Raw genomic sequence first — 12,868 nt, forward strand, 5'->3', positions numbered from 1 at the left:
CTGCGGGAGCCCCAGCAGCTCCTCTCAAAGGGCCCGGCACGGACTCACTCGGACGCTCCCTCTGAGCCCAGCACCGGGCAGCAGCCTGAAAGGACCCGGGACACTCGGGGAGGAACTAACCTGCCTGAGATCCGGGTGAGAGGTGGAGGGGCGGCTTCCTCCCAGGCAGAAGAGCTGGCAGAGGCCATTGTTCCTTTGTCCAGTCCTCCCCACACAGCCGTCTCGCAGGCGCCATATTTGAATCGCTAGCACGTGACTCACGCCTCTGGCCCCGCCCCAAGATTCCCGGAGGCCCCGCCCCTCCCCACCTGCAGCTCATCCGGGCCATTTCCAGTGGCTTCTGTGCAAGTGGCCTCTCCAGTCTCATGCTTAGGACTTTCCTAAAATCTCTCAAACAAGCAGCAGTATGCCCCATACGGCTTGATAAGTGGCCCCAGGCCTGGCACTAGCAGCAGCCTGCATTGGCTCATAGCTTGGCCTCTCCTGGACACCGCCAAGCCCAGCACAAGTATCAGCCAACTACGGTTTGCTGTGTAGCTCATGCTGGGTGGGCCTGGGCAAGGCACTGGTGGTGGCTGACTCTGCACCTCCTGGGAAGCCCCAGAGACACTGCACCTGGTGGTCAGACTCAACCACGCTGGATTACAACCCTACCACAGCCATGAGTGACACACTCAAGGGGCGCACTTGGTGAACACCAAAGCTCCACTGAAGTAAATCCTGCTCCATAGGGGTGTCTCCAGCACAGCAGCTCTCTGGCTGTAGTTGCAGCTGGTCCTCACAGCTGACTGGCCTGGGGGTCAGTTCCTCCCAGGGATGCCAACAGCAACCAAGGCTCAACTACAACAGGACAGTGCACACGCCCACACGGGAGCACCTAGAAGGCCCAGCTCAGGTGACTGGGAGGCTGAGCCACTGGACCCTACAGGACACCTACTACACAAAGCCACTCTACCAATTCCAGGAGACATAGCAGCTCTACCTACTATATAGAAACAAACACCTGAAAGCAGCCAAAATGCGGAGGCAAAGAAACATGTCACAAAGGAAAGAACAGAAGGAATCTCTAAAAGAGGAACTAAATGAAATAGATCCAAGCAAGCTAACAGATACAGAGTTCAGAATAATGGTTATAAGGATGCTCAAGGATATTAGAGCATCAAGAGTATGACGAAAATAATTGAGAAAATCAATGACATAATAAAGTACCAATTTGAAATGAAGGCTACACAAACTGAAATGAAGAATAATTTACAGGGAAACAACAGTAGAGTAGAGGATGCTGAGAATCAAATCAGCAATTTGGAACATGAAGAAACAAAAAACACCCAACCAGAAGAGCAAAAAGAAAAAGAATCCAGAAATATGAAGATAGCATAAGGAGCCTCTGGGACAACTTCAAGAGGCGCAACATTTGTGTTATTGGGGTGCCAGAAGGAGAGCCAAGAGAGCAAGAAATTGAAAACCTATTTGAAAAAATAATTCCAGAAAACTTCCTCTACCTGGGGAAAGAAATAGACTTACAAGCCCAGGAAGCACAGAGGGTCCCAAACAAGAGGAACCCAAAGAGGCCCACAGCAAGACACATCATAATTAAAATGACAAAGGTTAAAGACAAAGAGAGAATCTTAAAAGCAGCAAGAGAAAAGCAATTAATTACCTACAAGGGAGCACCCATATGACTGTCAGCTGATTTCTCAACAGAAACTTTGCAGGCCAGAAGGGAGTGGCAAGAAATATTCAAAGTGGTGAAAAACATGGAACTACAACCAACATTGCCCTACCCAGCAAAGCTATAGTTTAGAATTGAAGGTCAGATACGAACTTCTCAGACAAGGAAAAGCTAAAGGAGTTCATCACCACCAGACCAGCACTACAGGAAATGTTGAAGGGTCTTCTTTAAGAAGAAGCTAATGAACAAAAGAATCTGATGAACTAAATAGATCCAGAGACATTGATGCATGCAACAGACGATCATATTTCAGAGGGAATAGGGAAGGGGGTGGAGGGTGGGAAGAGATTAACCAAAGGAGTTATATGCATATATGCATAACCCATGGACACAGACAATGACGGGGTGAAGGCCTGGGGAGCAATTGGGAGCGAAGTGGAGGGGTTCAATTGGGGGGGAATGGGACACCTGTAATATTTTCAACAATAAAGATAATTTTTTTTTTTTAATTATGATTCGGGGAAACCTTTATAAGGGCTGGCTCAGATGGCAGAAATGCAGGCAGGCAGTTCAGTTAACAGGTAGGCAGTTCAGCACAAGCTTCTTGGTAAAGTGCAGTTTGTATTAGAGGACCTCATGCAGAAATGGGTGCTAGGCTCTATTTTGTTTTTTAAATATTTTTTTAATTGATTTTAAAGAGAGAAGAAGAGAGAGAAAAACATCGATCAGCTGCCTACCATACATACCCCAACCTGCAGGGATGGAACCCGCAACCTGGGCATGTGCCCTGACTGGGAATGGAACTGGCAAGCTTTCAGTGCATGGAACAATGCTCAACCAACTGAGCTACATGAGCCAACTCTTGTTTTGTTTTTTAATTTGAGTTCAGTTAGCCACCAGCAGCCCTTTTTATTAGGGGTCTTTAATTTTGCCCCTCAGGGTTCACAAGAATAATGGTAATTGTTACTTTTTTTGGCAATAATAGGAATGCTCCCTGTTCATAGAGGTCAGGGTGTCCAGGCTAAAGAAAAGCACAGAGGCAGGAAAGCCTGGAGGGTGGTGGTCACAGAGGAGCTGGTCCAGTGGGTTTGTTGGATAACTCAGCCACTCCTTCAACAAACATTTAAATTCCCATTATGTGCCTGGCATTGAATGGGATGGAAAAATTGGTTGGAGTACAGGGAACCTGGAAAAGAGCAATAAGAGGTGAGCCAGGAAGAGCACCTCTGATGGGAATTACCAAAGGCCTTAGTGGTAGTTAGGGACTCTGAACCTTGCATGTCACAACTTTCTCTTTTTTCCACTATGAAATTATGTTCCTTGAGCTGGACAGCAGGGGGCAGTGTAGCCTTATCAAATGGAACTGGAAGTGGAAGCTCTCAGCAAGAGCTCAGTTACCTTGGAGCCTTAGTTTCTGCATCTGTAAACTTGGTCAGCAATGCTTCTTTCTGCTTACCTCCTCCTACCATGGAGAGGATCGTAAGATGATCAAGAGAAACTGGGAGGGGTTCAGACACCTGAAGAAGGTTGTTTACTGGGTCTCAGCCTTATCAGGGGCATCCAGCAGAAGACCTCAGCTGGCCTTGTGAATACACCGCCACTTCCAAACAAACTGGGCAACCAGGACCCGCACCGGGAAATGGTCTCATTGAGGTGGACTTAAAAAACACATTCTAGGACGTGTTAGAGAAACACATTCTAGGACGTGTCAGGTTCACCTGGAATGGACTAGATGCCAGTGGACATCCCTTCACCAGTGTCTGCAGTGCCTGCCCAGGACCAGTGATACTGTGTGGACAGACCCATCTCTCCTGTCAATAGAATCACAGGCCAGAATGGATGTGCTGCTGTTGCCGACACAAAGGACAGTGTCTGCATGCAGCAGGCGCTCAACAGATGTTTGATGACTGCTGCAGGATGGAGAGTTTAGACTGCAGCCTGTAGATCCGCCTGGGGGACACCCCCCCCCCATTGGCAGGGCTGTGAAGCAGAAAGATCAAGGAGAGCGTACCAAGGGTTTTATTTCAAGGAGGGAACCCTTTGCTAAAGAATCGAGATAAACTAATGAGACTGAACACTTTCAACTGCTTTGTGCCCGAGCAGTACTTTGTCTCGGCGCTGGGTCTGTTAGGGCAGGGGATTTTCAGAGACACGCTTTGAATCACTAAAGAGGGGTGGAAGTGTGGGGAAATCAAGGGGAAAAAAGAGAAAAGAAATCTAGGATATTTTCCCCACTGGGATTTAAGCCAGGAATGGCAAATAGATTCATTTGTATGTCAATTCTGACTGGCTGGCGGTGGCTGTTGAAGGCACTGTGCTGAGAAGGATTCTGAAGCTGCATTCAGTTAAAAGGAGAGGGTCCTATGCCTGACTAAAGGCACCTGCTGTAGGCTGGAAAGTGGGCGTGACATCATGGACATGAGCAGTGGCCTCCCCACATGGTTCTCGTGAGAAACCCAATTTAGAATCATGACATCGTTCTGGAAACCAGACTGTGGACAAAGTATTTTATTTCACTTTGTTTTGTTCCCCATGTGAAAATAAGGCCCAGGGAACGCCCACCCCACCACGCTCAGTGCCACCACCTCTGGAGCGCTTCATCTGCAGGAACCCGAGCTCCGACAGGGTGGGGAGAGCGCGCCTTCAACCACTGCGCCCTCCCTGGGGAGTGAGTCTTCTCACCTTGCGTGGAGTGGCCTTCTCTGGGTGACATCTACAGGGGTCTAACTGGAGAGTAAGAATGAGGGCAGCCGGTGTTTCTTGGAAGCCAGGCAGAAGCATATGATACAGAACCAACCTGAACAAGTTTTCAATGATTTTATTTGGAAACTTAGAGACAACTCTAGGTCCTCCGTGAATTCCCAGTGAGTTTACAGCAGTCATGGGGAGCAGGGTTTGTTTTGCCCCACTTTTTGCCAGGTGCCAGTGCAGATCAGAAATAGATGGTGATCGATCAGTGGTCCAGCTGGAGGGGAGGAGCAGATTGCTTGCAATCAGGACAGAAGGGATTCCGAGGTTAGCACAGGTTCTGGAGGCAGCGCCCTGCAGGGAATGAGGCCCTGGTCGGCTGACACCAGCCCTGGCCCTGGGGAAGAAGGAGGGAAGATAAGACTTTCATCTATGTGGGGTTATCAGTCAGCTAGATGTAGCAGTCAACCCATTTGGAGCTGTTTTGGTAAAGACAATTGGCAAAGTATCACCATGAGACCAGGCTGATGGTAGGCAATTAGGTTGTCTAGGTTATTTGTAAATTTTCAAAAAAAAAAGTATTACAGGAGGAGGATGTATCTTCTTTCTTTGAAAATGAATTTTCCTGAAATTGAAAGTAGGCCACTGAGGTTTAGAGCACAAAAGTCACAGCAGGGTCAGAACAGTGCTTTTCCAGGAAGGTTCTGGAGGCAGGGGACCTGGTGGACAGGTAGGAGTGGTGCATGGGATTCGCTGGCCTCAGACAAGCCTGAGAACTGACCGCTGACCAGTAGCTGGGACCCCCTTTCTATCACTGAAGACCGTCTTCCTTGCACTGTCTGACTCTGGTTTCTCCACGTGAACAGATAAAACTAACCACATCACAAAACTACAACCTCATGCTGTGCTCGCTTGGCTGCAGGTGGTCCTCGGTCACTCAGGTTGACCTGGAGAGAAATAATCGAGCAGATGCATGACAAGAAAGTGCTCTTCTTGCCAGGACCTCGTGGAGCTGGGGGGAGCTCTGTACCTGGCTGTTGGAAGGAGGCTGAAGCTGCTTGGAGCTGGGCTTTGTTTCCTGCAGGCACTTGAAAACAAATTCCATGTCATTCCCACCTTCTGTACTGGGGCACTCTTTTTTTTTTTTTTAATTAAAAAAAATGTCTTTATTGACTTTAGAGAGAGGAAGAGAGCGAGAGATTGATGAAAATATCAATGATGAGAGAGTCATTGATCGGCTGCCTCCTGCACGCCCCCGACTGGGGATCGAGCCCACAACCTGGGCATGTGCCTTGACTGGGAATCAAACCACGATCTCCTGGATCACAGGTCGATGCTCAACTGCTGAGCGACACCAGCTAGGCAGGGGCGCTCTTGAGATAGTGACCATCCTACCACTTCCCTAGAATTATATCATCTCATTGTCCTCAGTCTAGACTAGGAGGGAGGCCCTGGTTTCCATGTGGTCAAGGCATCGATACTACCCTGGCCTGGACCATGACCTGCCTGAGATCTCAGAGCTATGCAGTAAGTTCAAATCCAGGACCTGTAAAAGGGCCTTGGTGTTCTTGGGTTAGAGCGGGAAGTTGACCTCCGTGGGTGAGGCTTAAGATGAGGCTCCAGAAAAGTCACTGGGACCCACCCCCAATTCCAGCTGGGAAGCACCAGCTTCCTCCCCACCCCAGCAGAGGAAGGGCAGACAGACATCTGTGCCCTCGTATGTTCAGGGCACTTTCAGAAAGAAAAGCTTCCAGTTGGGGTGGTCACTGTTCTGAAGGGCCAAATCCAAAACAATCAGGGCTTGGCTTGGTAAAAAGATCTTCCTTCCTCCTAAAGTTGCCAATCGCCGGGGTGGTCACAAGTGGCAGAGTGCGACAGCTCCAGCAAGTGTCTAGCCTCTCTGGGATCTGCCAGGCCTTGGCATTCAACCATCTTGCGGCTGAAGATTCAAGGCCAGGGAAGGACGGCCCTGGACTGTTAAACAGGAGAGCAGACTATAACCTCGTGGGAAGTAGGAGCCCACATTGGGGGCACACGTAAAAAATACTTGGACGAATAATAGGAAGGTCTTGGGATTAGAGGTGTGTTTCGTCCTTTCAGTTTATTTCTTTTTTCTATTTTTCTACAATAAAAATGCATTGATTTTATTATAGGATTTTTTTTTTTTTTAAAGCCACTTTCATCTGTTGAAAGGGGGGCACAGCTTTTAGAATCTGACCTCCCTTCCCTGCCCTGGACATAACCCCAATACAGTAGCTTGTCACCCAAGATGTTCAATGATGCAAAATGCACGGCTACCCTCTTCCCTTTGTGAGAGGGCAAGAAGCCAGGAAAGCTGTGAATGCGGGTGCTTTAGAAAAGAGCTGAAAGCATTTGACTTAAAGCCAGTGTAGGGCTGACCCTGGCTTCCTCCAGCAGCCCGGTCTGTCCGGCCCTTTGCCTGCCTCCCGGGTCTGGCCCATCCAGGCGTCCCGGGGGGCTCGGCTGCCTCGGGGGGCAGCAGGGAGGTTTGCCAGCCCTTCCTGATGAAGATCGTCCTTCCTGAGAGTCTGCAGTCACCACAGCCGGAGCAAATCAGTCTCTTGGTGACTAAAAATTCAGTGACTCCACTTTGTCTTCTGAACTCTGCAAGTGACCAGTCTGTGGCCAGAGGAGGAGAAACGAGAGGAAAAGAAGAGGAAGAACTGAGGAGATACTGGAGGTTGATCGTCTGAGGGGCCGTTTTTGTGCCAAGCTCTGTGAGGAGGCACAGGCCACACAGGGGTGAAATAATAGTCACAGCTCTCCTGGGGCTTTCACGCCGGCTGGGGAGTGAGGAAAATGGTCAGGCGGTTCGAAGACAGGGGCCGGGGTAGAGGCTGAGCAGGGGCCGTGGGAGGGGCCTACAGCAGGCACAGCTCCTCCTGGCTGAGGCGGCAGGGCAGGCTTTCTGGAGGAGGAGACTTCTAGACCGAGGCCTGGATGACAAAGAGGAGTTGATGAAGCCAAGGACAAGGGGGAAGGTGTGAAAACAGGGTGGGGACAGCATGTGAAAAGACCCAGAGATGAGAGTGAGGATGGCATGCTTAGGATGGTGGCGAGTGAGGACGAGATGCTTTACCCAGGGGGCAATGGGGAGCCATTGAAGGCATTTGAGCAAGAGAGTCTCTTGCTCAGATTTCTGTTTTTAGATCCTTTGGGCCGCTGTGATCTTTCTGCAGTGAGAAAGGGAGAAGGAATGGGTGCGGGAGAAAGGAAATGGGGCAGAGGCTGTCCCCTAGAGCTTTGGGAGCCTGCTGGTGGTGCTTAGACTCAGGCTCTGAGTTCAGTAGGGAAGTGGGAAGATGGTGCCCATGTGACAGGGGGTGGGCACCCTGGCTTGAGTCCTCACTTCTGAGGCTGGGTCATTAAATTGTACAGTGAAACTACACTTCTCTCCAAGGGCCATCGATGCTGCTGAATGGAAAAACAGATGGGCATACTGTACAGAGGTCAGTTCTGTGGCCTCAGCTCCTGAGCACCCGCTCGTCCCCAGTCACAGCAGGCGTTTGAGAAGGGCTGTCTGAGGAGAAGGGTGGCGATCCCAGCCCCAGGACTAACGCAGGTTAGATAGGGAACGAATGACAGAGAGATTTTCATGGCAAAGAAGAGAGTTTCAAGCTCTGGGAGGTGCAGCCGGCTGGGAAGGAGCACACTGACCTGGCGCTCAGGGGCTGGTCACGGCGTAGTCCCCTCGGAGGGCCCGCAAGGAGAGCTCGTACCCCAGGAACATGGCCGCACTCATGGGGAAGCCCCGCACAGCGTTCACTGTGATGCCTCTGAAAAACACCTTTGGCAGGGATGGTGTTATCACAGGGAACTGACTGCGTCCTCTGGGGGCCACCAAGGGGCAGAGGGAGGGCTGGTGGTGATGCCCACTCAGGCCCCCATCTCAGGTTGGACCCCCAGAGCCCAAAGGACCTGTGCAGCCGAAGACCACCTGGGATGCCCCAGCCATGCCCCTGCCCTGACCCAGGTCACAGTGGGCGGCATTTCTCCTTCCAGGCCCTGGCCCACATGCACTATGACAAAACCATTGAGCCCTGTGAACACCCACGTCTACTTGTTTAATTGCTGCTCTCTATTGTGAACACACACACATGCGCCCACATGCATGTGCACACATGATTCTCAAGGATCCAAAGTCAGAGCGCTCCACTCCACTTACTCTGCAATGCTGGCCAGAGCACCAGCCATGACCAATACTGTGACAGGTGCGTCACCGGACATCCCAAAGGGCCGGGCGGGGAGAACTCAGGCTGTGCTGCAGAGGGTAGGCACAGAGTCGAGGCACAGCCTTGCCTTTAGTAGCTGTGTTATTTGGGCAAATGGCAGCCTCTGGAATCTCAAATTTTCCAACTGTGAAACGGGGGTAATCATACTACTGACCTGCTACAGTTGTTGAGGGAATGAATGAGACGATGCTGTGAAACACTTAGTGTTGACTGTTGCATCACCGTCATTATCCACAGCCACTGCTTCGGACAGAGTGGCGCTCAGCTGGGATCATCACTGCGAGTGCTGAGGGGCAGCGGCCTGTCTGGATGAGCCGCTAACCTTGGCCTTTAATACAACACTGTACTGCCTTCCCTCCCTAGGGAACATGATAAGATGCTTCCCTTCCTCCCTGAACCCTCTGGCCTGGCGCAAGAAGACACTAATCGATGTGATCTAATCCCAGCCCTCGGAAAGTTTATAACCTAGGAGGGGAGCTACGCCCCAACCAGGAGTAACTACGACATAATGCAGAACGTGGTGAGAACACATAGAGGCTTTGGTGAGCAGAGGAATAGACAGGAACTGTCCTTAAATGTCCTTTCTGGACAAAACAACTAAAGGCAAATGCCTGCCCAAGCATAAATGACTCAGTAACTGTCAGTCATAAGATGCAAATCTGTTAGCTGACTACTGTATAACTTTCTAAGTTGATGAAACAGAGCTGGTGTTGTAATTTTAAGAAAACAAAAATCCAGCCTTTTGCATTTCCTGTTTTCTTCATAGTCAGCCACTGTGGTGTCAGGGTAGGGGCAGGCCACTGTCATTGTCAGGTCATCAGGTGACCTTCCTTCAGGAAAGGTGCCTGAGCCTTGCCATTCTGTGGCAGCCTGGGAGACACAGCTAGAGGGCCAAGAGGAGAGGGGGCCTTGTGGACTTGGGAAGCCTCGGGCCCAAGGAAGGGAGCTGGTGGACAGGATCCCAAAGGTAAGCAGACCCCTCCTCCAAACCCTGGAGAGATTCAGGTAGGGGCAGGCGAGATGCTTATAACAGTAGCACTCCTTCCTCCTGTCTAACCTTTCTGGAATTCCACAGGCTCACCCAGAGTGAATGAATAACGGTAAGGAACTGGGTCAGGCTCCTGGAGGGAAATTCCATACTAGGTGCCTCAGAGGCTCCCTGTGGACCTGGGCTTGGCTCTGCCAGGCAAGGCAAGCCAGGCAGATCCTCCTGTCCCATAGCTCTGGGCCCTGCAGGAGCCATGGGCCACTGCAGATAGACAGATGTGGCCTCCCTCCAACAGCTATGGCTGCCTGCCTCTGCTGTGCAAGGCTGAAAGGTGTCAAAGTGCAGATCTGCTGGCTTTTACTGCAGCTCTCAGAGCACAAAAACACTTGGCTGAGTTGTTCCTCACATTCCCCTGGCCTGTCAGAACCCATGCCCTCTGTTCCTGCTCTTTCTCTGGGCTGCCTCTTACACCCATCACTCTGGGCAGTCTGATAGCCTGTCATTCTTCCTAAGGGGCCAACCCTCTACCACCACTGGGCCTCTGCTGGAATGCTCCTGGATCTGGCTGCACCCTCTAGTAGTCCTCCCATGCCCACCCCAAGATGGGTTATGGCCCATTGCCTTCTGTGCACTCAGTATCTCTGCCATCACAGCACTTCTCGCACCACCTTCCAACTGCCCGTGACTTGCGTATCCTCTCATTAACAATCCCAGCAAGGGTCGCGAGAACAGGACTGCGTGTGCGGCTCATCTCTGAGATCCAGCACCTGCACTGTGCTTGGCCTAGAGGGCCCTCTATAAATCTTATTAAATGAATCAATGGATGGATGGATGGATGGATGGATGGATGGATGGATGGATGGGAGGGAGGGAGGGAGGGAGGGAGGGAGGGAAGGAAGGAAGGAAGGAAGGAAGGAAGGAAGGAAGGAAGGAAGGAAGGAAGGAAGGAAGGAAGGAAGGAAGGAAGGAAACTTCTTGATACAAAAAAGAATGGTCTCTGAGCTGAAAGAGTCCCAGTGGTGATTGCAATAATGGGGGATTCCTGGAGTGGAGAGAAGGCTCCAGACCCCCCAAGTTGCAGAACCAAAGAGCAACCAACCCTGGTGCCCCAGGAAGCTTGTCTACTACAAATGTTACCCTGTCTCTCCTCAGAGTTATCCAACCTCATCCTACTGTCCCAAACCCCTTCACAACAGTCACCTCTGTGGAGCTAAAGGGTGCCAAATCCTGTCTCCAGCATCCTTCTTTCAGCTGATAACTCTCCAAGTATGAGCCATGGCCCCTGTGGCCCACAGTGATTCTCACAGCAGGCAGAGGATGGGTCCAAAACTACCAGGCCTTTGTTCTGTCTGACTTGGGAATGCCCTGAACATCCATGGACTCCCAATCTCCTATCATAGAGGCTGCTTTACTGGTAATCATAAGAGTTACAAAACGGGCTGCTAACATTGGGCACCATCATTATTTTATTGCTTTCCAATTTTTTCTTGCCACTGAGTTCTCCTCCCAGGGAAAGTGGGAATAGCTTAGGGCTTTGCACCTGCCTCAGGGAGCCGCAGTGGAAGCGTTTTGGAGCGGGTACTCCACAAAGCCAGTGCCCAGCCGAGTGGGAGAGGCACCATCCCTCAGCCCTGGGGAAGGCGCTCCCCCCACTGCAAAGAATATGACTGGGAGACATCCCAACCTTCCAGGGCTGTGTGGGAATTTTTGTTACTATATGTATTTGTAAGCAAACACACATACAAATATTCACAAATCTATGTACACACATATATGTATGCATGGGCTGTGAACATTTTTAAAATATATCACACAAAATAACTATGATTGCCTTTGAGCGAGTACCACAGGCACTTGCTTTGAGTGGGAACCACAGGAGGGATATTTATACAGTATAACCTCTTATACCTTTGGATGCTTCCTATGTTCATATATAACCTATATTTTTAACCTTCTAATAAAAATTTTTAAAATTCATCTCAGTCAGTGAGGTGATGAATCAAGCTGCATATGGCTCTCTGCTTAAAACCTATCTGACTATACACTATGGGCCAAATGCTATCAAGCTAAAAATGTTGATCACCTGGCCTCAGTTGCCCTCTAGGACATTTTTTTTTTTTTTTTTTTTTTACAGAGCACAGTAATTTTTAGAGGAAATAATATCAGCAACATGTTTTGCCTCTACAGATATTTTTAGAATTATGGCATTAATATTTCAGATAACAGACAAAAATATCTCATAAAAACAGTATCCCATTTGAATCTCTCTTATGTGTTTCTCTGTACTTGCCGGTTGAGCCATAAACTGTGCTTCTGTCGGGGGAAATAAAAAAAGACAACTGAGATGAGAACTCTAGGAAGATGGCAGAGTAAGAAATACCGGTAAGAATCTGCCTCTTCACCTAGACGACAACTGCATGAGTGGAATCTGTTTGTTTTTGGATCTCTGGAGTTTACTGAAGGCTTGCAACTTTCAGGGGAAGGTTTGGACAGTAAATTGTGAAAATTTCAGTCAATTTTAGCTCTTAGCACAGTAGCAGCTACCCATCCTCTGCCCAAGCCCTGTAGTAGGAAGCTGTGCACTGTTCCTGGAGCAACCTGCACACAGCTTATGGGACACAGGACAGGCAATAAGGACCCTGTCCTCCCAATATTGAAGATCTGTTTCTAATCACTTGTTGCTGTTTCTGGTCACAGAGGTGCCACTGTTGTTTCCCCATGCCACCCCCACCCCGGGACTGACACAAGCCCCTCCCCTCTGGCTGAAGTGACTTTCAGGGAATTTAAAGGGCTGATGCTCCTCCCCCTTCATTTTTCTCTTTTTTAAAGACTAGGACATTCAAAAGCAACTGCATGTTTGGAATTAGAAAGTGACTGAAGATGCCAGGGAAAGGTGCAGGCTCAGAAAAACCTAAGTTCACAGCTGATCCTTGGCACAGAGACAGCCTGCAGCAATCAGAAAAACAAAACAAGAAACTAAAACAAACACTAAACTCAGAAAAGTAAAGAATCTGGTTTCCAGAGTTACCACATTATTAGATTCATATGTCTAGTTTTCAACAACAACAAAAAAATCACAAGGCATTTAAAAAAATAAACAGAAACTGTCCCTGAAAAAGACCTGATAGCAGAACTACTTGACAAAGACTTTAAAACAACTATCTTATAGATGCTTGAAGAACTAAAGGAAAAAGTGGGAAAAGTCAAGAAAATGATATATGAATGAAATGGAAATATCAGTGAAAAAACAGAAAACCCAGAAAGAAA

At 49.4% G+C, this 12,868-nt stretch overlaps 1 protein-coding gene across 1 annotated transcript in view; it reads right to left on the reverse strand.

Moving 5' to 3' along the window:
• Positions 1-8,043: 8,043 nt before the first annotated feature.
• SLC25A48 (solute carrier family 25 member 48) overlaps positions 8,044-12,868 on the reverse strand; it is a 41,756-nt gene continuing 36,931 nt past the window's right edge. The window contains exon 7 of the mRNA XM_087815893.1: positions 8,044-8,168. Within this exon, the coding sequence (XP_087672019.1) occupies positions 8,046-8,168 (123 nt within the window). The 3' untranslated portion in view covers positions 8,044-8,045. The remainder of the gene's footprint in view (positions 8,169-12,868) is intronic.

This window comes from Miniopterus natalensis, chromosome 4, assembly GCF_054644295.1.
Source record: "Miniopterus natalensis isolate mMinNat1 chromosome 4, mMinNat1.hap1, whole genome shotgun sequence".
Lineage (NCBI taxonomy): Eukaryota > Metazoa > Chordata > Mammalia > Chiroptera > Miniopteridae > Miniopterus > Miniopterus natalensis.